We start from the raw sequence: 25,670 nt of genomic DNA, 5'->3' as shown, positions 1-25,670 counted from the left end.
TTTTTTGGTTTTTTTTTTGGAAAATTGAATTACGTTTATAGTAATGTATGTGAGTAATATGTAGAAAAATGTTCTGTTTTTAGTTTGATGCAAATCTAATGTTGAAGTTCTTTTGTTAACCACTAAGAGTATTAAATATATCTTTTTTTTTTTTAACCCCTTCATGCGCTTTAATGAAACAAGATCCAGTTGTTAAACCCAAAACTGAAAAAGAAAAGCTGAAGGAACTCTTTCCAGTCCTTTGCCAACCAGACAACCCTTCAGTTCGGGTACTGTTATCATGAGAGCATGAGGATGAGGGTGTCTGCTGTAACTGCATTTTCCCCCCTCCTCACCCCTTTTCTTTGTCTCATTAGTTATTAATTTTAAGTTTGTCTACACTGTAACATATTTTTCAAAGTGTAAGTGGTCACTCCCTGAGCACATACTGTTGTATAGAATAGTGTTAAAGGGTTCAGAGAACCATATTTTAGGGAAATGAGATTGGGAATTATGGAAAGCAGTGACTGGGGATCTGGAACAAGTATGAAACAACTTAAGGTTCTGGAACAGATGCCTGATGTGTGAAATTAGATTTTGACATCTAATTTTAGATGTCATTTAATTTTTCTGACATTTAATTTTTCTAATTTTAGAAAAAAATTTGACATCTATTTTCTGTTTATAGTCATCATTTTCATGCTTTCACGGGAGGGGTGATATCTAATTGCCTTCCATAGGCTTGTATTAAGGACAAGGGGGATTTGCCAAGTGTAGAAATGATTTCCAGGAACCTTTGCTCATACCTTCTTCCTCTCTCTCAAATTGTGTTGGAAATCTCTGTCCTCTCTGCTTCTTTACATAAGTGTTCAGAAATGTAGGGGGTGTTAGATTTGTAGATGTACCTGAAGTACAGATTCTTGAGTGACTTTTCTTGTCCCCTCTTCTCCTAACTTGGCTGCCTCTGCCCTTGTAGACCATGCTGGATGAGGATGATGTGAAAGTCGCTGTGGATGTCCTGAAAGAACTGGAGGCCTTGATGCCCAGCGCAGCAGGCCAGGAGAAGCACAGAGATGCTGAGCACCGGTTTGTCCCTAGCGTCCTGTCCTTTGGAAGTTTAGGATATGGTGATAGTTGAATTCTGGACCAGCCAAGCAAAATTTGGGGCAAGTTTACAGAATCTAGACTGGCCACGTACCATACTGTTGCATCTATTTTCATTGCTCCCTGTCGAGAATGTTTATGCAGCAAATGCTGAGGTGTTCAGAAGATAGAAATCCAGGTTGAAAGAGGATGAATATGTTTGTGGCCTCCTTTATTGGCCTGCAGGGATGTCATAGTTATTGAAACTCTGGTTCAGTTCAGCATTTAGTGGGTACCTGCCATGTACATGGCACTGTGCTGGGTGCTTGGGAAGGCAAAGATGGAATTGGGCTGGTTTCTTTTTCAGACAGGTATTTGTTGATTTGTTAGGGACAAGACAAAGAAGAAGAAGCGGAGCCGAGAGCGAGACCGCGAGCGAGACCGAGACCGCAATAGAGACCATAAGCGGAGACACCGGTCCCGCTCTCGATCACGTTCCCGGACCCGGGAGAGGAATAAGGGGAAGTCTAGATATCGGTCCAGGAGCAGAAGTCAGAGTCCCCCCAGGGACCGGAAAGACCGAGACAAGTATGGGGAGAGGAATCTGGACAGATGGCGGGATAAGCACGTGGACCGCCCTCCCCCAGAAGAGCCCGCCATCGGGGACGTTTACAACGGCAAAGTTACCAGCATCATGCAGTTTGGATGCTTTGTGCAGCTGGAGGGGCTGAGGTAATGGCTGGTACTCTGCTTTCACACTACTGAAGGACAGAATTTCTTTTATCACGGGATTTTCGCATTCTAAAAAATTACTGTATCAGATTGTTAGAAATTGACTTTTTATTTGAAATGTCATAGAGCCATTTATTCCTTCCTCTGCCTTCGGGAGGTCTGCCCTTTTGCTGGTTGAGACAGATGAGAATTTGTTGCCCCCTGGCCCCCAGCTTTTTCTCTGGGAGGCTGGTAATCCTATTTTATTGTTTGGCCACCTTCTTGGAACTTTCCTCTTGAGTTTAAGACCATTTCCCTTTGTTCATTTCCAACAAGCGTGGAAATCGGTTGGGGAAAAAGTATTTTAGGCATGTTCCAGACGTGTGTGACTCTCCCTCAGGAAGCGGTGGGAAGGCCTGGTGCACATCTCTGAGCTCCGCCGGGAAGGCCGTGTGGCCAATGTGGCTGATGTGGTGAGCAAAGGCCAGAGGGTCAAGGTCAAAGTGCTGTCCTTCACTGGGACCAAGACCAGCTTGAGCATGAAGGTAGGTGAGATATCCAGCCAGTTTCCACAACTGATGGCCAGGGAAACATAAGAGGACGGCAGGTAGGCTATGTCCCTTGTTTTTGTGCCTTAGGATGTGGATCAAGAGACTGGAGAAGATCTAAACCCAAATCGACGACGGAACCTTGTTGGGGAGACCAACGAGGAGACCTCTATGAGGAATCCGGATAGACCCACCCACCTCTCCCTCGTCAGTGCCCCTGAAGTAGAGGACGACTCGCTGGAGCGCAAGCGCCTTACCCGCATTTCTGACCCGGAGAAGTGGGAGATCAAGCAGGTTGGGGCCGTTTGCTCTTACGGCCACGTAGTCATTCGGCAGGTAGCATGGTGTTTAGGAGTGCGGGCCCTGGAGCATGATGGCTTGGGTGACTTTAGGCCACTTGCTAGCTTGTGGTCCTGAGCCAGGTTACACTACCTTTTTGTGCCTCCACGCCCCCATCTGTAAAACAGGGCCAGTGGTGACATTGTGGGGATTAAACGAGTTAGTAGAAGTGAAGCTCTTAGGTTAGTGCCTTCCTGTGTTATGTGTTATATAAATGTTCATTCTTGTTTTCATCATTAGTCAGTAAACATAAAAGCGCTGTTGGCCAGGCCACTGTGCAGATGCTAGGGCTATGAGGACCTATCGTGGTTCCTACCCTTGAGGATCTCTCCTCCAGGGGAGGAGATAGATTGAAACAAATAACTGGGAAGACTTACATATTACATAATAAGGGGTGTGCAGAATGCTGTGGAGTCAAGGGAGGGAGCAGATAACACCCTGGGGATGAGACCGTTGAGCTGTGCTTTTGGGGGCATGTTGTCGTGCCCCCCTAGGGATGGGATATATGGTGTTCAAGGCCCTGCAGTCCTGGATCAGCAGAGGAAAAAACCTTGGTTTCCTACGTGAAATCTCTGTATTAACTCTCCTACCAAAGAAGAGTTTTGATCTAGCAGGTGACAAATGCTTCCTTTTATCCTTTGGCTAGATGATTGCTGCCAATGTCCTTTCCAAAGAAGAGTTTCCAGACTTTGATGAAGAGACTGGCATTCTCCCTAAAGTGGATGATGAAGAAGGTAACCAACCACTTAGATGGAGCAGGATGATGGGTTGGGAGGACAGTTGGCAAGTTGAGCGGTGGATAGGGTTTATTTGTAGTTTAACCCAGTGCTTAAACTCATTTGTTCCTTGGGTCTCACCACTCATCTCTCAAAGGAAAAGGGTCTCCTTACGATGGAAGCAAAAAACTTCATTTTTCTGATAAATGTGTATATATTGTTACATTTGTTGCTTATAATCAGTTTTTAGGATATAAAAAGTCATAATTGTATTTTGCGGAGTGAATTTGATCTCACATTTTTAGTAATTGTTCTGTAAACCCTGGATCTGCCTAGATTACCTCTGAGTTGCCCTGGAATAATTTTTGACTTAGCCCGTAGGCAATTTTTTAAAATGGTGAAATAAATTCCTTAATAAAGTGTGTATAGTTTATATAACAATAACAAATGAACATCTGCGTATATAGTTATATAGTTTATATAACAATAACAAATGATCATCTGTGTACCTACCACCCAGTTAAGTAGAACTTTACCTACCAATACCTTTGAAACCCATACATGCCACTCTGATTAGATCTTCCTCCTTCCTCCTTTGGGCAACCACCATTCTAAATTTTGCGTTAATTATTTCCTATTTTCCTTTAGCATTTTACTATCTACTATATATCTATCCCTAAACATTGTATTGTTCAGTTTGTCTGTTTTTGAACTTCTTTTTTTTTTTTTTTGAGTCACCGTCATTCTTTCCATATTTATCTATGTTGATTTTTTAAAAATTTATTTATTTATTTTTGGCTGTGTTGGGTCTTTGTTGCTGCGCACGGGCTTTCTCTAGTTGTGGCAAGTGGGGGCTACTCTTCGTTGCAGTGCGCAGGCTTCTCATTGTGGTGGCTTCTCTTGTTGTGGAGCATGGGCTCTAGGCGTGTGGGCTTCAGTAGTTGTGGCATGCGGGCTCAGTAGTTGTGACTCACGGGTTCTAGAGCACAGGCTCAGTAGTTGTGGCACACAGACTTAGTTGCTCCGTGGCATGTGGGATCTTCCTGGACCAGGGCTTGAACCTGTGTCCCTTGCATTGGCTGGCGGATTCTTAACCACTGTGCCACCAGGGAAGTCCCTCTATGTTGATTTTTATAGTTATTTTTCACTCGTTTTCATTGCTGTAGAGTTTTTCTGTATATAAATTTACCATTATTTACTCATTTTACTTTTTGATGGGCATATAGGCTGTCTTCTCGGTTTTTTTGTTTACCTTTATGAATAGTTCTATTATGAAGTTCCTGTGTTTGTCTCTTAATTCACATATGCAAGACCGTCTCTTTTTCCTAAACATGTAGGAGGAGAATTTCTGGGTGGTAGGAAATGTGTGTATTCAACTTTACCAGGGAGTCCACATTGTTTTCTAAAGTTTTTGTACCAAGTTACACTTCTACCATAAGTGTAAGTGAGTCTCTGTTACTCCACATCCTTGTCAGCATTTGGTATTGTCCATTTGTCCAACTAAAATTTTTCTCCCTAATCTATTGTGGGTTAGGAGTTATTCCATATGAAGTTGGATGGCAAATGCCTTAGTGCCATTTAGAGTGTCAGACAGCGTTTTTCCACAGGCTTAACTTCTTTTGAAGAAAGCTCTGATCAGTTCTTGGGCTGGGGCACAGATGCCCTAGAAATGGCTGGTGGAGGGGGAAGCAGACACCTGCATTACAGTTTTGACCTTGGGAGCTATCTTTGATAAAGATTGCTGATGCTTGTGGAAATGTATTGTTTTGGTGAAAACGATGAGTCATTTCTCTCTTTTTTTTTGGCTGATTCTTCTTTTGGGGGACTTTTAGATGAGGACCTTGAGATTGAACTGGTTGAGGAAGAGCCTCCATTCCTGAGAGGGCACACCAAGCAAAGCATGGACATGAGCCCTATCAAAATTGTTAAGGTGAGAAACACTGAGACTCTAACCTGGACGTGTCAAGTGAACTTCTTTTCCTAAAGTGGCAATTCAGTTTTTCAGAGCAGGTTACTAGATCTGAGTAAGCAGAATTCAGGCCTCGGGAGGTAGTAGTGACTGTTGGTCGGGGTCCAGAATATTTTTGTTTTAGAGGAAGATTGACTTGGCTTTGTTGTTTTTGCCTTTTAAATTCTTATACTCTCATTTTAGTGTGTTTTGGGAGGAAGCAGAGGTAAATATGAATGCTGGATCTACCATCACTGCCTTTGCCCAGGCTTTAGGGCTTGAGTCATTACCTTGCAGATTCAAGGGCAATTTTGAAGGGTTCACTTGAGCAATTGGGCCCCCCAGTAGAAAGCTTGTGACATGCAGTGTGAGGAGAAGAATTCACTGAATAATTATGATAAAATTTTAGGTTTGGAAAAGGGTATCTTAAAGATCTCCCAGCCCAGCTGATGCTTGTAATCCGCCCATGTATCCTTCTTCAGTGTTCCTCCCACGTGGTCTTCTCATGTCTGCTTGAAAATGTTGGTGAATTCACCAGCCCTTGAGGAGACCCATTCCATCCCCAGATGGATCTGATCAATAGTTCTTCTTTAGGTAGACCTGAATATGTTTTATTGAGGCATCTCACTGGTCTCAATTTTAGTTCTCAGGACCATACAGAAGAATTCTTATCCATTTCTTACATGTCCATTCTCTTGGGGTTCCCATCTTCAAGCCCCAAATCCCTAATTTCTTCAGTGATTTATCATTGTCCTTGTTCATTTTCTCTGAATATAGTACAGTTTATCCATTTCTTTCATGCAATCTGGTGTGTTAATATGAACTTTCTTCTGGGTGGGCCTCTTTTTAGATTTGAGTGGCTTAACATCTGAATTTTATTTCCTGGATATTTAATGCATGCTGAGATCCCATTCTGATGTTGCTTTGTCCTCTGTTGCACTAGAACCCGGATGGTTCCCTCTCCCAAGCAGCAATGATGCAGAGTGCCCTCGCCAAAGAAAGGCGGGAACTCAAGCAGGCCCAGCGGGAAGCAGAGATGGATTCTATTCCCATGGGACTCAACAAACATTGGGTTGATCCTCTGCCTGATGGTAGGACTCTGGACTTTTCAAAAAAAAAAAATCTGAACTTTCACATACACAGGGAGAAGGCACTGCCAGTACATAACTAAAGATTTAGCCTTGGCTTTGGTGATTTAGTTTTTCCCTTCAGTTAGAGCACGTTTTTGGTTTGTTTTTTAAATGTTTTCGTAACCGTGGTCAAATCATTAGACTGGCTGTTTTCTTCTGAGTAACTTAAAAACTTTTATTCCAAAGATAATACAGCTTTGAAACTTCTCTTTTCATATAAATCTTTGTGTAGTAAATATTAACTGACTGCTGGATACAGTCATAACAAATACTTACTGTTTGTGTTAGGTACCTGGGTATACAACTGTGAAGGAAGCAGACAGGATCCCTGCTCTCTGAGGCTCACATTTTAGTGGGGAAAATGGATATTAACCAAATACTACCAAATTACTGACCAAATCACGATGAGTGCTACATAGATAAGAAGTACAGGTAGTATAGTTGGCTGTGGTGGGTCATTTCCCTGGGAAGGTGGAGACCCGAAGGATAAATAGGACTTAGTCTGTCAAAGGGGCTGGCGTGGGGATTGGGGAATATGTTCCAGGCTGAGGAATAGCCTGTGCTGAGGCTGTGATGTGGGAAAGAACTGTGTAGCTGGAATAGAGAGAATGATGGGCAGAGAGGTGGGGGGTGAGTTGTGGCTGCCAGGAATTTGGAGATGGCATTAGGAATTAGGGCTCAATCCTAAAGTTCACGGGGAAATGGTGCAAAGTTCTACGCAGGGAAGTGGCAAGATCAGAGTTGCATTTCCAAAGGATTATTGAGGGTGCCCTACAAAATGGATTGGATGGGGCAAGAGTAGACGCATGTGGTGAATTAGGAGGCTTTTATAATAGTTCAGAGGAGAGAGATGGTGGCTTCAAGACAGAGATAGCAGAGAGGAGGGATGTACTGGAGAAATGTGATTTGTTGAGTGTGGGGGGAGAGGGCAGCGAGGTAGCATGAGGATGATACTAAGTCGCCTGTTTTCCTTTGCAGCGGAAGGCAGGCAGATTGCTGCCAACATGAGGGGTATTGGGATGATGCCCAATGACATTCCCGAGTGGAAGAAGCATGCCTTTGGGGGCAACAAAGCTTCTTATGGAAAAAAGACCCAGATGTCAATCATTGAACAGAGAGAGAGCCTGCCCATCTACAAACTGAAGGAGCAGCTGGTCCAGGTGAGAAGCCCTTTATGATGTGTTGGTGGGGAAGTCAGGGTGTTTTCTAAAAAGAGGATGACATGTTTTAATTGAAATTAGCACATTTGAAGTGGCTTTTCCGAAGGTGATAGGAAAAAAGCATTTCCAAGTACTTAAAAAATATGTATATATTAGTCCACACATTTTTTTTTTTCCTATGAGGAAATAAATCTGTTTGAACTAGGGATCCCTAGAGCAAGTGGACAGAGTATTGTGTTGCACAGACAAATAGCTCTGGACAATAAGCATAATCGGGATGCTTGACTTGACATTGAGGCAAATCTTTGCTTCAGATACTTATTTCCATTTTCTGGAGATCTGATTTAAGACCACTAAACCTTCCTGAGGCAACTGAGTTCACTAGTTTCCAGGGAATCCTTTCAATGACATCTTATACATATACAATGAAGTACAAATATATGTGAAAACACAGATATTATATGTTTTATATGACCTGTATGTGTTTCTAAATGACAGCGTATTATATGTACTGCTCTGTGTTTAGTTTTTTCCCCTTAGTGATATAGCGCAGCATTGTTCCCTTTTTTTTTAAGGTGCTTTGTTATGTGGATGTGCTCTGACTTATTTAACTAGTCCTGTGTTAATAGACATGTATAGGTTGATAGATGTCCTTTGCTGTTATAAATAGTGTAGAAATCAGGTGACTTTAGGGGGTAAAGTGACTTTATAGATTTGGGAATGGCAGTAGAAAGGAACATTGTATTTAACTTTTTTATTTACTACTGAATTCTTTAACCATGTTTGTGTAACACTTAAAAAATACATGTACGTATATAAAATATTAGGTCTATCTGGATAGTTATGCTTTTAGCATCATCTTTGTGTTTTTATGAACTTAAGGAAACCAATAAATTAAAAAAAATTTGAGTCAGTTAAAAAGAAAATTCTCATAAAGTTTAAAGTTTTTAATTTGTCATACATGCGATTAAAATAAGAAAGAGCATTGCTCATAGAAAATCACTGTTAGCATTTGTTTCTATGCGTCATTGAAAATAATTTAAGCTCCGATTATCATCTTTCGTGTGTATACTACTGTTTCCCCTTCTTCTCCTTTAGTGTTAGAGCCTAATCAGTTGCTTTACTCCAAAATGTGTGGCAGATTTTAATGACCGTGTTTATGTTTGGCTGTCTTCAGGCTGTCCATGACAATCAGATTCTGATTGTTATCGGAGAGACAGGGTCTGGGAAGACAACGCAGATCACCCAGTACCTGGCAGAGGCGGGCTACACTTCCAGGGGCAAGATTGGGTGTACCCAGCCCAGAAGAGTTGCGGCCATGTCAGTGGCCAAAAGAGTGTCAGAGGAGTTTGGTTGTTGCTTAGGCCAAGAGGTAAGTGGTTGGCGAAGCTATGCCGAAAATGCCTGAAGAAAGTGTAAAGGCCCAGATCTCTGTCTCTAAAATGGGAGCAATTCTACCTTTTTCAGGTTTCTCCTGAGAGAGAGGGTTCTCATGGTCATCACTGATCTGTTCAGGATCAAGTCCAAGGCAGATTTTACTTTGAGGAAATCATTGTACATCTTGGTCAAATTCTGTCTGTTAAGATTATGGGTAATAGCCTGGGCTAAAATCTTGCCTGGAGATTGCAAAAAGGAGAGGTTTGTGTCTTAAGGTTTTCAGCTTCTGTTCTGCTTTAGGTGGGCTACACCATTCGATTTGAGGACTGCACCAGCCCCGAAACAGTTATCAAGTACATGACGGACGGGATGTTGCTCCGAGAGTGCCTGATTGACCCCGACCTCACTCAGTATGCAATCATCATGTTGGACGAGGCGCACGAGAGAACAATTCACACTGATGTGCTCTTTGGATTGTTGAAAAAGGTAACTAGGTGCTCTTCGGTAACCTTTATTCTACCTGTTGGGAACTGAATTCTGGGAATTGGATTTGAGTACCTGTGCCTCTTTGGGCAGTCCTTTTTCGTCAGCTACATTGCATTTCCCTTTAGACGGTTCAGAAACGGCAGGACATGAAGCTGATTGTCACCTCAGCCACCTTGGATGCGGTGAAGTTTTCTCAGTACTTCTATGAGGCTCCCATCTTCACCATCCCAGGTCGAACATACCCAGTAGAAATATTGTATACAAAGGAACCTGAAACCGATTATCTGGATGCCAGCTTGATCACTGTCATGCAGATCCACTTAACAGAGCCACCAGGTAGGGGGGAAGAGCATTTTTTCCTCTTAGACCAAGTCCTAATGTAGGTATTTTTGCTCATCTTTTAAAAAATGCCTTTCAGGGACTTCCCTGGCAGTCCAGTGGTTAGGACTCCACGCTTCCACTGCCGGGGGCCCGGGTTCAATCCTTAGCCAGGGAACTCAGATCCTGGAAGCCTCGTGATACGGCCAAAACAAACAAAAAAACCAAAAAAAACCATCCTGTAGTTTAGACGTTTAAAAAAATGCCTTTTAAATGTTGGTCTGTCTGTAAGTCTCAGGCTTGTATGTTTGAAATGGTGGTGATGAAAATATAAATAATGGTGTGTAGGGTTTAAATGCATCTATTTAAATATAGACACAAATTTTAAAAAATTAAAAAAACCAAAAACAAACAAATGAATAAACATGGATAGATGAAAACCTCTTGATTTGTTAGAGGTCAGAATATGAGTGTGTTTTCCATCGTTTGGAGTTTGGTGAATGTCACTGTGGCCTTTGTATAGGGCACACACACAGAAAGTCAATGCTTCTGTTCTCCTCTTAGGTGATATCCTGGTCTTCCTGACTGGTCAGGAAGAGATCGATACTGCTTGTGAGATCCTGTACGAAAGAATGAAATCCCTGGGACCCGATGTTCCAGAGTTGATTATCCTTCCAGTGTACTCTGCTCTTCCCAGTGAGATGCAGACCCGAATCTTCGACCCAGCTCCACCTGGCAGCAGAAAGGTAACACAGGCTCTTGTGCTCTGAAACCATGTGCTGTATGCAGCTGGCCCTAACGGGGATTGCTTAAGGTGTATGTGAGTCTTGTTTATTATGTTTTAGAAAGTGGTCCAGCCAGTTTGTTAAGGAATGAGGGTCTTGTATGTGATCCTGCTCTTCTTCCTCTCTTTTCCTTCATTCGACAGATATTTTTTTGAGCATCTACCAGGCTTTGGGGTAGACACCAGGGCTGCAGTCTGAGGACAGGCTTCTATCTGCTGTGGGACATCCACCGGTAGACAGGCCTTTAACATATAAGTGTGAACGTGCTGCTGGTGTGCTGGATGCCCAGTGGGGGAGCACCCAACTCAGTGTTCTTACAGGAAGTGAGGATCTAAGCTAGTCCTGAAGAACACGTGGATGTTCATCTAGACGAGAAAGGCAGGAGAACATGCATTCTGCGTAGACAGAACAGGCTGTGATAGCCGAGGGGTGAGAGAGAGTGGCCATTTCAGGGAGCTGTGTAGTTCCAGCAGCTGGAATTGACTGAGTGTGTGTATTGAGGCAGTGGGAAAGGGGACAGATGGATTTTAAAATAATAGTTTTACTGAGATATAATTTACATACCGTACAATTGTCCCTTTAAAGCATACAATTCAGTACACTTTAGTATGGTCACAGAATTTTTTTAGTATATTCACAGGATTGTGCAGCCATTAATTACCATTATTAATCATTAACCAATCACCATTTATCACTACTGTTAATTTTTAGAACAATTTCATCACCCCTCAAAGAAACCCTGCACGCTTTAGCAGTCATCCCCCATCCAGCCCTCTGCTCAGCCCCTGGGAACCACTAATCCACTTTCTGTCTCCGGATTCACCTGTTCTGGACATTTCATCATTTCATATAAATGGAATCACATAATATGTGGTCCTTGCGGACTAGCTTCTTTTACTTGTAGCATGTATAAACACTTCATTTCTTTTTATTGCTGAATAATATTCTGTTGTAGAACAGAGTGTACCACATTTTGTTTATTCATTCATCAGTTGATGGACATTTGGATTGTTTCCACATTTTAGCTATTATGAATAATGCTGGTATGAACATTTGTTTACAAGTTTTAGTGTGGACATGTGTTTTCATTTCTCTTGAGTATATACCTAGGAATGGAAGACAGATGGATTTTCTTTTTTAATTGAAATGTAGTTCATGTACAACATTATGTTAGTTTCAGGGGCACTACAAAGTGATTTGACATTTGCATATATTGTGAAATGACCACCACAATGAATCTAGTAACCATCTGGAAGATAGAAGGATTTGAATAACATTAAAGAGTTAGAATGGTCAAGACATAGTGGATGCCTGGAGGTTTAGGGAAGGGCAGAGGGGAGAAGTCAGGAATGACTACCAGTTTCTGGCTTGGGCAGCTGGATGGAAGATGGTGCTGGGGAGGGAAACGAGGAGGAGCAGGTTTGGTGGGAAGACAGTGATTCCTCCTCTGTTCTGTTCCTGGTGATGACACTTCTCTCCGGGAGGGCTTCTGCAGCTCTCTGCAGGTAGAAGCGTTTCAGGGCCGGTAAGATGCTGGCATGGGGTGAGATGTTTTGGTGCCTCCTAACAATGATTTTTCTGAGCATTTGTGTTTTATTATCTGAACCTCTGGGTGGAAGAACAGTGGCAGTGCCATACTGAGACCAATAATCTTCTAGATCACATATACTGCTGCATACACACAAACTGTGAAATTCCTCTGCTGCCTTATAGTTCATTTCATGATCAGAAAAAAAATCTCCCTCTTGTTCCACATACACAAACAGCCCATTTTGTAGTCCAGATGTCCCCGTGGGGGAAGAAAAATCTCATTTTGCACTGGCACATGTGATGCCAGGAAATCTCTGCCTTCCCAGCGTGCTAGAAAATTAAAATTGTAGTAATCAACGTTGGATCTAGAAAATGAGATATGTAACCATTTGCACCAAATGAAATTGGCTTTGGTTGGCCACTGCTTTTTCCTACTCCACTTCTCTCAGGTGCCGCTCCCTCCTCAACCTAGCCCTTAAGAGGAAGGCACCTCCCCTTCTGCCCATTTGAGGCCAAACTGAGGTTAAGTGCTCTCTAATCATCTAGAGAGAGGGAGAGCCACACAATCCCTTTGGGAAGGTGTCTGAGTTCAGAAGTCTCCTCTCACACCTCTGGGCTGAGCCTGGGCGGCTCAATCCAGCTGTGTCCTTCTTGCCTGCAGGTCGTGATTGCCACCAACATTGCAGAGACATCACTGACTATTGACGGCATTTACTATGTGGTGGACCCTGGATTCGTGAAGCAGAAAGTTTACAATTCTAAGACCGGGATCGACCAGCTCGTGGTAACTCCTATTTCTCAGGTATGGCAGCTTTTCTGAAAATCCTGGTTAGGGCTTTTCTGAAATTCTTTATGGTTTTGTATTTTGAATTTTATTGTTTTAAGATGCTGGCTGCTTTCTTGAGATAAGGGAGATTTTGTGTTGTTTGTTTTTAATCTCCAGAATTGTGTGTCAACATTAAAAAGCCCCATAAAACTGGAACTTAAAAAAAAAAAGAAATTGAATCCTAGCACCCTAGATGATCTAATATAAGTGGTAAGAACATATATTTTAAAGTATTGCACTTAGCCACAGATATCTGAGATAGTAATAATTCATGAGATGATAATATGTTTCTTTGGTAATTATGGAATAATCTCCTACCTAAATTATATTTAAAAATGAATAGCCTGATCATCCCTTTTGAAGGCAGTTTGGCCACAATGTATCCGAAATGTAAAAGTTCATTTCTTTAACCTAACAGTTCTGCTTCTAGAAGTATATCTGAAAGTTAGAAATGATTGAACACATATCCAAAGGTAATGGACAAGGATGTTCACTGAAGCATTGTTTATATTGGAGGGAACCTGGAAAAATTCTAAATGAGCTCCAAAAGGGAAGTAGTTTAATAAAATATGGTAAATTCATTCCATAGAATGTTATGTGACATTAACGTGGTGTGTATCTATATTTAATGGCATAAGCATAACTCTGATATAGCGTTTGAAAAAAGTGAGCTACAAAATAGCATGAGTAGTATAATCCAATTTTTGTTTAAAAATGTGTGTGCTTGTGCACAGTGTATGTAAACGTGCCTGCAACTGAAAGCATGTTGGCGAAATGTTAGCCAGGGTTATTTCTTGGTGGTACTGCTGGTTACTGTGCTGATGGGTAAAGCACATTTTCTTCCCTGTACTCTTATATATTGTCCTTTTTTAAAAAAATTTTTTTTATAGGGGTATAGTTGTTTTACAATGTTGTGTTAGTTTCTAGTGTACAGCAAAGTGAAGAAGAGTTCCCTGTGCTATACAGCAGGTTCTTACTAGTTATCTATTTTATATATATTATCTTAATATTCTGTAAGAGGTATGTATTACTTTCATAATTTATAATACCGTAAAGCTGTTTTCATTTTGAAACTTTAGTAATAATAGCTAAGACTTGCAGGGTACTTCCTAAGTGCCAGGCACTGTCCCAGCTACTTTCACGTACATGAGCTCATTGTATTCTCAGTTGATCCTTTGTTGTAGATGTTATTATTATCCTCATTTCACAAATGAGACCGACAACCAGAGGGGTTATGTGACTTTCCTGTTACACAGCTGGTGGAGCCAGGATTTAAACCAGGGCAGTCTGGCCCCAGCATGTGTACTCTGTACAGTTCTCCTGGGGGTGATACGTGCAACTTGCAGTGATGGAGAAATTATTTATTATTATCTGCTCTCCCTGATTTGGAGAGACACCTGTAGAATGCTGTGGAGTCTGCCACGGTGTGTGATTGCTGCCTGCCTTTGCGTGGGTAGTGACCTTTCATGTTCCATCCTTTGGTTTGGAGCTGGCATAGGAATTTCTAAGTCCTGATACTATTTATAAGACAGGTGGTTTTGTCAGAAAACAGCCCTCTTCAGATTGCTATTCACTGTTTCCTAGCAACTTAGGGCTAACCTACTTTTTTTTTTTTTTTTTGGTACGTGGGCCTCTCACTGTCGTGGCCTCTCCCATTGCAGAGCACAGGCTCCGGACGCGCAGGCTCAGCGGCCATGGCTCACGGGCCCAGCCGCTCCATGGCATGTGGGATCTTCCCGGACCGGGGCACGAACCCGTGTCCCCTGCATCGGCAGGCGGACTCTCAACCACTGCGCCACCAGGGAAGCCCTACATTTTTTTTTTTAATTTCAAAAATTAGCGCCCTTCTCCCAGGGCGAGATTACATTACATTATTTTGGAAGTTACCCATAGTCCTACTACCACCAATCACTGTCATCATTTTGATGTTTTTCTTGCCCATCTTTTTTCATGTTTGTTTCAGGTTGCAATTCTAGTAGTGTAGTAAGTATGCGGTTTTTAATTAAGTATTTAATTTTCCTGATTATTAAGGTGATATATGTTCATTGTTGGATATTTGATGAAGAAAATAGAACTCATCTACAAGCCTACCATTAGAATTAGCCACAGTTAACATTTTAAGGTATTTTTTCCCTAGTTTTTTACTTCTGGTAGTTTGTATATTTGCATTAAGATTAAAAAATAAATAAAATTAGTATTATATTGTTTGGCAACTTGCTTTTTCACCTCTATGAGTGAACATTTCCTCCTGTCATTGAGCATCTTAAACTGAATTTTTAAAACAGCTGCAGACTCATTCACTGGTATGATTAACATTATATTTATTCAGTTCACTTACATTTGGTCATCACTGTGGAGGGTGGGTTTTGTCATTTTGTTTTATGCTTTCTCATTTATGATGTGCCACACTATTTTGTGTTTTTTTAAATATTTTTAATTTTATTTTATTTTTTGCCTGTGTTGGGTCTTCATTGCTGCGCGAGGGCTTTCTCTAGTTGCAGTGAGCGGGGGCTACTCTTCGTTGTGGTGCGTGTGCTTCTCATTGCGGTGGCTTGTCTTGTTGCAGAGCACAGGCTCTAGGCGCATGGGCTCAGTAGTTGTGGCGCTCGGGCTTAGTTGCTCTGCGGCATGTGGGATCTTCCCAGACCAGGGATCGAACCCGTGTCCCCTGCATTGGCAGGTGGATTCTTAACCACTGCGCCACCAAGGAAGCCCCTGCCACACTATTTTGAAGGTATATTTCTGTGATCTTTACCATATTTCTTCTATTCACTTGCTTGTATTTGGCCTCACTTGAACAAACTTTCCTGAAATGCTGAGTGTTGGAGAGGGGATGATAAGAGCGTTGGTAGGTAGTCTTGGAAATGACCCTAAAGGAAGTGAAGTAAACCCCATTTTAGGTTTTGCCTGTTGCTGAGTGCCCCTCTTTTAACAGATTTCCTGGGTAAAGCTGTTAAGCAATGTTTAACAGATATGTTACTTTTATATGCCCACTCCTCTAGGCTCAGGCAAAGCAACGCGCTGGCAGAGCTGGGAGAACAGGCCCAGGAAAGTGTTACAGGCTGTACACAGAACGTGCCTACCGAGATGAAATGCTGACCACCAACGTGCCGGAAATCCAGAGAACCAACTTAGCAAGCACAGTGCTCTCACTCAAGGTAGAAATCACTGTCTTGTTAGAATGCTTTGGTAGAACAGTCCAATCCTATGGCCTTAGTAAATGAATCTCAGTTTTATGAACCTTGTTAAATACTTCAGTAACCTCATGGAACCATTCCCTTTGAGTGGAATGCAAACGGCTGTGATAACAGCCTCTCTGCTGCGGGGCTGGGGCTAAATTGGCATGTGTGCTGTGACATTTTTTTCTTGCCATCGTAACCAGCAGGGTATTTGGTTATAAAAGGTTTTAGCTGGGAGCATTTTCAAACAGGATATTAGGAAAACTCGAATCAGTGCCAAACTGTGGACAAACTCACTTCCCTCAACCCTTTAACTTTCAGATCCAATTCTGTTCTTTTAGAACAGAAGCAAAACCCCCAATCCAAAAAGGGGAACTGTTAGTACAGATTTCAGCCTGGCCCCCTGGGGACTTGGTTTTCATTCTGAATCATTGCTCTTCCTCTCTCAGTCCCCTGTGAGGACCTTCCTTGTCTTTTGGCAGGAGGAGCTGCATGAGTAATTTCCTAGATGATGGGACCCCCGCCCCCCACCCCCCAACACTGATGCTGCGCTGGAGCCCTAGCACTTCACTGATGCAGAGTGCTCTGTTGTCATTTATTATTCATTCCCTGTAAGAGAGGCTAAAACAGAGCTTCAGAAAAAAAAACCTGCTCCAGTCTCTGGAGTGAGAACAGAGAGGCATCTGTGGCTCAAACTTCTCCTCTGAGCTGTGTGTCCTTGGCAAATTTATCTGCTCGGCCTTCTGCCCTCTATTCTCTCAAAAGCGGGGGCTGTTAATAGTCTCTCCTGTGAACATAAAGGAGATAATGCAGGTAAGGGCACTGGGCACAGTGCTTACTGATTGCTAACATAATTCCTTGTAGTTCTTATACAATAAGAATTTATTGAACACCCGCTGTGTTTATGGTCACCATCACTTTATGGGAAAGAAACAGAAAGCTTAGGTCCTGCCACATCTCCCTTTATACACACTGAATAGTGCATCATTCACTTGTTTCTCTTAGTCATCAGATTTGGTAACAAATGTATCGAACACGCGCTCTGTGCCAGGCAGATTGCAGGTGGTTTTGTGACCACCTGTCTCACCATTGTGAACTCTGAGAGCAGGGACCATGTCTTAGTCACCTTTATATCCCTGACACCTAACATGGTACAAGGCACTTCCTAGGTGCACAGGAGAAATGATGTATGCAAGAGACAGGGCAAGCTGGTTGTTGTCTTTTTTAATTATGATAAAATACACAATACATTATCACTGTAATCTTTTTAAAATGTCCAGTTCAGTGGCATTAAGTACATTCACAGTGTTGTGTAGCCACACAGCCATCACCACTGTCCATTTCCAGAACTTTTTGATCATCCCAAATCGAAACTCTGTACCCATTTAACTAAACTATCCCTTTTCCCCTCCCTTCTGCCCCTGGTAACCATTATTCTACTGTCTGTGTCCATGAATCTGCCTATTCTAGGTACCTCAGATAAATGGAATCATAAAATATTTGTCCTTTTGATCTGGCTTATTTTACTTAGTATGATGTTTTCAAGGTTCATCATGTTGTAGCATGTGTTAAAATTTCATTTTTAAAGGTGAATAATATTCCATTGTATGTATATACAGTGTTTCGTTTATCCATTCATCTATTGATGGACGTTTGGCTGGTTTCTACCTTTTAGCTATTGTGAATAATGCTGCTGTGAACTTAACGTACAAGTATTTGTCTGAGTCCCTGCTTTCAGTTCTTTTGGGTCTATATCTAGAAGTGGAGTTCCTGGATCATTTCATAATTCTCTGTTTAAGTTATTGGTGAATCACCAAATTGTTTTCCTCAGCAGCTGCACCATTTTACATTCCCACCAGCAACATATGAGGATTCCTAGTTCTCCATATCTTGCCAACACTTGTTATTTTCTTTCTTTTTTTTTTCTTTCTTAAATTATAGCTATAGCCATCCTAGTGGGTATGAAGTGGTATCTCATTGTGGTTTTGATTTGCATTTCCCTAATTACTAGTTATATTGAGCATCTTTTCATGTGCTTGTTGGCCATTTTTATATCTTCTTTGGAGAAATGTCTACCTTTGCCCATTTTTAAATTTTTATCTTTTTGTCGTCAAGCTGTACATACTGTCATTCTGAGAGAGTGTTTTTTAAAGTTTCCTGAGAAAGTATATGCTTTCTATCAGTCTTGAGTTTTGTGTGGCGCATTCCTGGAGATTCCTGCTGATCCTGCTAGTGGCTTCCTAATTGCAGTCGAAGATATAAGAGAGAAGGTGACAAGTAGTCTCCCTCCATGTTAACACTGGTGAGGCTGACCTTCCCATCACACACATTCTTCTCTTCTGTTCTAGGCCATGGGCATCAATGACCTGCTGTCCTTTGACTTTATGGATGCCCCGCCAATGGAAACCTTGATCACAGCCATGGAGCAGCTATACACGTTGGGGGCCCTGGACGACGAGGGCCTACTTACTCGCCTGGGCCGCAGGGTAGGGGACAGAACCTAACTTCTGGTGTTTTGGGGAAGGTTCCCTGGCTAACCTTCCATACTCTGTTCTGTTTAAAAGATTAAACTCTGAGGCCCTGGATAAGCTTTGAGTAGAATTCTACATGCCTGTTTTTAACCTGGATTTTCTGCTGTCACTTAAAACTCTTTCTTCTTTACAGAAAAAGAAATTCTATTCAGTTAATCTTACCTCATGATATATTATTGAGTTTAGCCTTAATTTGAAAAGATGTCTGCAAAATTCCCACCTATCCCAATGGTAGTTATATTCTTGGTCACATACATTTTGTTGGGTTTATTTGGGAAATTAAAAATAAAAAAGTCTTCTGTTAGAGCCAGGCATCCCACACCATAGTGCTTAGGTAAACCTCCTGTGGTCTGTTACCCACTCTGACCAGTGTTTTTACACTAGCAACCCCAGATGGGTCTTCCCCAGGGATGCAATTGTAGTTTCTTCTTCTCCCTCTAGATGGCAGAGTTCCCCCTGGAGCCAATGCTGTGCAAAATGCTGATCATGTCTGTGCATCTAGGCTGCAGTGAGGAAATGCTGACCATTGTGTCCATGCTGTCTGTGCAGAACGTCTTCTACAGGCCCAAGGTAGGGAGTTCAGGCCCACATTCAGATAGGGGTCAGGTGAAGTTGGGTGAAATCAGCCTGTTGCCACCACAGTGCTTAATGTGGACACTTGATGGGGCCGCAGAGGGCTCCCCAGCACTGCTGGATGTTCAGTTAGTAGCTGTGGGGTGGAAAATGATCCTCTCCTCACTGCTTGCAGGATAAACAAGCCCTTGCAGATCAGAAGAAGGCCAAATTCCACCAGACCGAAGGGGACCACCTCACCCTGCTGGCCGTGTACAACTCCTGGAAGAACAATAAGTTCTCCAACCCATGGTGCTATGAGAACTTTATCCAGGCTCGTTCTCTGCGCCGGGCCCAGGACATTCGCAAGCAGATGTTGGGCATAATGGACAGGTAACACCCGGTGACTTCTCATGTTCAAGTTGAACCTCCTTGAATGCCGTGTCTGTTTGTCTCTGTACGAACCTGTGAAGCTGTAGGCACCTGTCCTCTTGCTCCTCACATAACTCTTTTCCTCCAGCTTTTCCGTCTTTGTTGTACTCCTCCCCAGGTAAGGATGTGGCTGAGAATCACTTCAGAAAGTTCCTAAGAGGGAGATGATATATTAGTTGTTGACAATGCTCTTTGTTTACAAGCGTCTGCAACATTATTAGTTGGGTTGAATTACAACCTAAGCAAAGTGTCTGGCTCTTATGGCATCCATCGTGCCCGCTGTGTAGAGCTGCCCCTGGAAGGGCTGGAAGCAGGGTCCTGGTGCCAACTCTGGGGACCCTAAGAAGGATGTGTTGGGTACCATCATTCCAGAAGATAGAACCTCTGAAAGCAGAATAGTCTCACACCTTTGTCCTCTCTTGATTTATTCTCCTGCTAGACACAAGCTGGATGTGGTCTCCTGTGGTAAGTCCACAGTCCGAGTGCAGAAGGCCATCTGCAGTGGATTCTTCCGGAACGCTGCCAAGAAAGACCCACAGGAGGGTTACCGGACACTGATCGACCAGCAGGTGGTCTACATCCATCCTTCCAGTGCTCTCTTCAACAGACAGCCCGAATGGTAGGTGGGCAGAGAGAACTTGTGGATCTGCTGGCTTTTGTGTTTGTATCCTCACCCACCCCCAGCACTTCCTATTCCAATATTGCTCATATTTCTAGAGAAGCAGGAGCCTGAATTAGACACAATATCAGCCCCTTTTTATTTATTATTTATTTATTTATTTTTAGTTTTATTTTTTTGGCCGCACTGTGCAGCACGTGGGATCTTAGTTCCCTGACCAGGGATTGAACCCGCACCCCCTGCAGTGGAAGCGCAGAGTCTTAACCGCTGGACCACCAGGGAAGTCCCGAGGCCCTTTTTAGAGAAAATCATGGGGGTAAGAGCTAGGAAGGATCTTAGAGATTATCTAGTGAAGTGGTTAAAAAAAAATTTTTTTTCAAGTAGTATTTAAAAAAAAAATTGGAATCTTACCCACCCTAACATAAAACCAATTAAAAACCACGGTGCCACCATGGTGGTAGAAGAGGGCTGGAGATGTAGAGCCTTGCCTGCTTGGCTTTCCCCATCCCCTTGTGGCAGCCTCTGAGGTCCTCTTCAGGGCCCTAGAGTTCTATGGATACAGCCCAGAAAACCACCCATTTCACAGAGCAGGAATCCGAGGTCCAGAGAAGGGATGTGATTGGCTCCGTGTCATTTAAATCGTTGGAACTGGCAGTTCTCTGTGGTTAGAGGTGTGCAGGCTCCTCAGTATTGGGGTGTGGCTATCATAAACAGAGACTGCAGTCTCCTCAGGGGTCAGGCAGGAGAGGTAGGAGGGTCAAATGCAAGCTCAGCTGAGGCCCACCAGGGACCAGGGTGCCGTGGAGCCAGGCCTGTATCGGAGGCTTGAGCCCTCTCTCTGTACCCCGCTCAGGGTGGTGTACCACGAGCTGGTGCTGACCACGAAGGAGTACATGCGTGAGGTCACCACCATTGACCCCCGGTGGCTCGTGGAGTTTGCTCCAGCCTTCTTCAAGGTCTCTGACCCGACCAAGCTAAGCAAGCAGAAGAAGCAGCAACGACTTGAACCCTTGTACAACCGCTATGAGGAACCCAACGCCTGGAGAATATCCCGAGCCTTCCGGCGGCGCTGAGAGGCAAGAGTCTGTTTGTCTCTTCTGCAGCAGTGGGCCAGGGCTTGGCCTCGCTCTTATTGATGAAAAGCTGATCCTGAGGATACAGCTGTCCAGTGACTGACTGTCTTAACTGGGCATTTCCTAAACTTGTCTCTCATTTCTTCCCTGGTGGTAAAATAGAAACAGGGATTTACGCCTGGTTTGATCAGAGCCTCCAAGCCCCACCACCCCAAGGCACTCAGCCAGGGCTCACAGCCAACATGGGAGCACAGTGCATCATCTCCAAGACAGGGGAAACTTCCGCAGCCCTCGGATGGGAAAGGGGAGTCATGAGCATCTGGTACCTGGACTCAGTGAGGGCCCTGATGCCCTAGCTGGTACTCTGGAGGAGGGAGCCACAGAGCTCGCTGAAAGTGTTGGCCCCGCTTCCTGCCCCTGTCCAGCCCCTGTACTTTTTGCTTAACCTCCTGCAAATATTTATTTTCTTAAGGAAACAAAATTGGTTTTCTGTGGCTGTTTCTTGTAGCTGAAAGGTTAGTGTTGGCCTGGGCTGAGGGTGGGGAGGGTTAGTATCTGTGGCTTCAGTGGAGAGTCCCCTGAAACCAGAGCCTGGGGCCTCTTTGGGCTGGGAGGTGGCGCACAGCCGGACCTCCAGTCTTATCTCTCAGCACCGGCGCTGGTCCGGCTCTGCGTGGACCGCCCCGTGATTAACCACATCCACTGCACGGGCGCTCCACTTTGGGCGCCTGAGTGGTTGCAGATGCCGCATATTGAATACAGAAGGCTCTCCCTGGCTCCCTTTCCCGCCTGCCATGCTCACAACATGCAGCGTGTCCTATTTCCTTTTGAAACATGTAAGTAGTGACACAACCTTCAGTTTATTTTGGTTTTATTTTTATCCTCCTGAGGTCTGACAAAGGGTTTTTTTGGTCAAAGCCTCCCTTCCTCCCCCCCAAACTGAAAATCAGCAGAGCACCTCTCAGAGCCTGATTTGTGCTGCCTAGGGTCTGTGCTCCTGGCCTCGTGCTTGGTGGTTTTCTCCTAGCATTTGCTGGGGAATGGCCACCTCCAAGTGCCCTCCTCACATTTCCTGAGAAGCCTCTGGGCTTGGACTTGGGAGAACATCAGGCAGATGCTGCTGGGCCAGGCTGTGGAACTTTTGGGAAGTTGGTCTTGTAGAGATGCCCCCGGGGGATTGGGGACATCCTGTGTTATGGTCCGCACTGCTTCCTACCTCCTCACACCAGTAAGTAATGATGTAAATACTAGAACTACTATACAGTGGTACGCTGGACACTGAAAGAGACCATATGACATATCAGGATATAAAGGACTGTGGGCTGTCATTGAGCAGCAAACCAGCCACCCTGAAGACACAATTCAGAAACAACCCAGCAGAATCTGCTGACTGTAGGTCCCCGCCCCTTTACTGAGCTGAGTGAGCGCCTACGATTCTGAGTGTGCCTCTCAGGAAGCCCAGGCCAGCAGTTAAGGGCAGGGGATCTTTACGTGCTGACCTTCAAGGTATTATAGGGAGAGGTAGTGCAGGGACGGACCGAGGACAGTGAAGTGGAAGCAGGGGCTGAGTACCCAGCTCGCCTGTCTTAATTCCAGCCCAGGTCTCTCCAGTTTAGGAACAAACTCTGGGCTTGGCAGCCCACCTGTCCCAGCTGGGTGACCAGCACTGACGGCATTCGCACCTCTGAAGTCATCGCCCCCAAGGAAGGAGGTTTGGGTTTTAAGCTGAAGTTGAAAGGGGATGTTTAACAGGCCAAGGGTGAGAGACAGCAGGCTGGTCATCTTTCTGGGTTAGGTGAGCAAAAAGAAGGACCCCAGCTCTGTGGGTGTTCCTTGAACATCTCCCCGAAGAGCCGGGGTCATGTCTCTGCTGTGACAACATGGCTGGGGTCTGACCTTCTGACTGTCCACCAGGAAACAGCATGTAGGCAGTATTGCTGAGCCTGCCCAGAGGGAGAAGGGGGCTCCCAGCCAGATTGGGAAGGACTCGCCTGCTGCTCCTACACAGTGGGGCCCCTGTTTCTCTTCCTTGAACCAGTATTTCCCGAGATTGAGTGACAGCCCAGGAGAGGATGTGGGTCTCACGCAGGGAGTTGGAGTCTTCTCGGTTGTTAAGAGTATGCTGTTTACCCCACCCCTGTGGGAGCCTAGCTCAGGAGTCTCCTGCCCCTGCACATGTGCCGAGTCTTGTACTTGTCTGTGTGTCGGGGGACCATCCCCACGGGCTACATGTCAGCTCTCCTGCTGGGTCACATGCCTTGGTCCAGGGTTCACCTTCATCCATTCTGGAGCACGATTTGGTTTTGGCTGTCTCTCCTTCAGACAGAGAATTCTCTCCAGTGGTCGTGGTTGTGATCTGGTAGCTGTCTCCACTCGGAGCAGTGCCCTCCAAGTGTAAGGATTTGAACAAGAGTTGTGAGGAGTGTCTCGTTAACGCGCATTTCAGAGGGCAGAGGTCACGTGTCTCAGCCTGTGGAGACCTTTCCAGGACACTGCTTCTCACCTAAATTCCTGTCTCTCCTCATGTGCGCCTACTGGGGACCTCAGGGTTTCCACTTGACTTTACACCTCTTCCCACCATGATACCCTGGCTTTCATGTACAATTAAATCATATATTTTTAAAAACTTGTTTCTTAAAATTTTCTGTCTCTTGCTCTAAATTATGAAAATCAGCATTGTTTTCTGTTTCTGGGGAAAAAAATAACATTGCTTTTTATTTGTGGGTAGGGTTCGAGTGGCATCCCTTTCTGCCATCTTGGCGTAAGCACTGGGCAGGGGCTGAGGGTGAAGCATTAACGGGGTTGGGCCGGCCCTGCCTCAGCGCAGCTGTGGTTCCCTGCAGTTCTGATGTACCTGGATGGAGAGCACCCGTTTTCACCTGAGCCTGGCTCCTAGGAAGCTGCTTACACAGGGGCTGGGTCTAGAACTGCCCATCCTGCCCTTCCCTTACGCACAGCCACCCCGTTGTCATATCTACTGTTACACTGCCTCTCTAGGTGTCACTTTTGCAGCCTGGCCTTTCCCCGAACCCCAAAAACTCGGCCCAGGGTTCTGGTTTCCCCCAAATTTGGGCAAGGAGAATCCATGCTGTTTCTCCTTCCCTTTTCCTGCGAAGGTCTGGCCTGTTCTTCCTCCACTAGCCAGGACCCAGGGCTCGGGGCTGCTCCAGCCTCCCTGTACCCTCCTGCCTGGGTGCCTTGCTTCTCTCCCTGCTCTCCAGATCCTCTCCACACAAACTCTGTCCTCACCTTCAGCAAAAACAGCAACCTGGAGCCACGGCGGGAGGGGACACACAGTTGGGGTATACATGGGTAGCATGGTCATGGGAGCAACTGTGATCACAGAAACCACAGGCCAAACTCTGCCTGAAGAAGCCCCAGGAGGCCCTCAAAGCTCTACTAGGCTCCCACCTCCCTCATCCTGGACAGGGAGATGGCTGCAGGTGGCCAGCGGGCACTAGGCCAGATCACAAAGTACCCTTTGTCCATTATTTCAGACAGTCCTCACACGATAATCCTGGGAGGGGGAAAGAGCAGGTATCACTGAGCCCACTTTCCAGAGGAAAAAGTCAGAGGTCAATTGTTTTTTCCTAAACCCATAAGGGAAGTTAAGTGTCAGGGCCAGGCCCCAAACTCAGGTCACGTGCCCCTAAGGCCAGAGCTCTTTCCAGCCCCAGGTCCTTCTCCCATGGCAGCAAAGAGGACAAAGGAGAACTCACAGGAGACGCAGGGGCCTTTATTAGGGTCTGGCAGATGTAGTGGAGATGGAGGTGAAATCCCAGGCCTGGGCCTAGGAAAAGGCAGAGGAGAGGCAGAGGGCCCTGGGAGCAGAGCCCAGCCATCCCTCCTCCACCTGGCAAGCCCTCCCCCATCCCAGGTTCCTCACTCCAGCTTCCCCGACTCTAGGAACAAAGAGCACCAAGAACTGCCAAGTAGGACCCTCCAGGGCCACAGCTTGGAGCAGAGTGCAGGATGCAGCCTGCCGTCTCCCCAGCATGGGAGATCGGGGGAGCTCAATGTCTCCCTCTCCGCCAGGATGAAGTGGGGAAGCTCCTTCTCTGTTTCCCCCAGAACAGAACAAACTCTTGTTCTCTGTGATGGGGGAGAGGGAGTGGGGCTTGGCCTCTAAGCAGGACCTAGGAAGAGGCCAGAGGTGGAGTCCCCGGAGGAGTTTCCTAGACACCACCTTCACACTCGCAGTGTCTCCACTTTCCCTTCCCATCAACTCTGGGGAGCAGCTCAGAGTCTGGGCTGGAGTGACTGATGGGCAGAGGGGATCTGCTCCAAAGACATCTGTGGGTTTCAGAGTGGGAGTTTCCCTGACACCAAATTCAGCTCTATGTACACA

The 25,670-nt window shown here is 44.8% G+C and overlaps 1 protein-coding gene across 1 annotated transcript in view; it reads left to right on the top strand.

The window, feature by feature from the left end:
* Positions 1-23,057, top strand: part of DHX8 (DEAH-box helicase 8) — a 28,489-nt gene extending 5,432 nt beyond the window's left edge. The window contains exons 4-23 of the mRNA XM_082860487.1: positions 184-269; positions 956-1,065; positions 1,453-1,794; positions 2,174-2,318; positions 2,412-2,615; positions 3,307-3,394; positions 5,209-5,306; positions 6,268-6,415; positions 7,433-7,614; positions 8,792-8,986; positions 9,292-9,477; positions 9,603-9,813; positions 10,360-10,541; positions 12,772-12,912; positions 15,939-16,094; positions 18,464-18,601; positions 19,088-19,216; positions 19,395-19,591; positions 20,070-20,249; positions 21,103-23,057. Coding sequence (XP_082716613.1) covers positions 184-269; positions 956-1,065; positions 1,453-1,794; positions 2,174-2,318; positions 2,412-2,615; positions 3,307-3,394; positions 5,209-5,306; positions 6,268-6,415; positions 7,433-7,614; positions 8,792-8,986; positions 9,292-9,477; positions 9,603-9,813; positions 10,360-10,541; positions 12,772-12,912; positions 15,939-16,094; positions 18,464-18,601; positions 19,088-19,216; positions 19,395-19,591; positions 20,070-20,249; positions 21,103-21,322 — 3,338 coding nt within the window. The 3' untranslated portion in view covers positions 21,323-23,057. The remainder of the gene's footprint in view (positions 1-183; positions 270-955; positions 1,066-1,452; positions 1,795-2,173; positions 2,319-2,411; positions 2,616-3,306; positions 3,395-5,208; positions 5,307-6,267; positions 6,416-7,432; positions 7,615-8,791; positions 8,987-9,291; positions 9,478-9,602; positions 9,814-10,359; positions 10,542-12,771; positions 12,913-15,938; positions 16,095-18,463; positions 18,602-19,087; positions 19,217-19,394; positions 19,592-20,069; positions 20,250-21,102) is intronic.
* The last annotated feature ends 2,613 nt before the right edge of the window (positions 23,058-25,670 follow it).

The sequence above is a fragment of the Leucopleurus acutus genome, assembly GCF_964270905.1.
Source record: "Leucopleurus acutus genome assembly, chromosome: 19".
Lineage (NCBI taxonomy): Eukaryota > Metazoa > Chordata > Mammalia > Artiodactyla > Delphinidae > Leucopleurus > Leucopleurus acutus.
The sequence above is the reverse complement of the archived record's forward strand: the minus strand, read 5'-3'. Positions and strand labels throughout refer to the sequence as shown.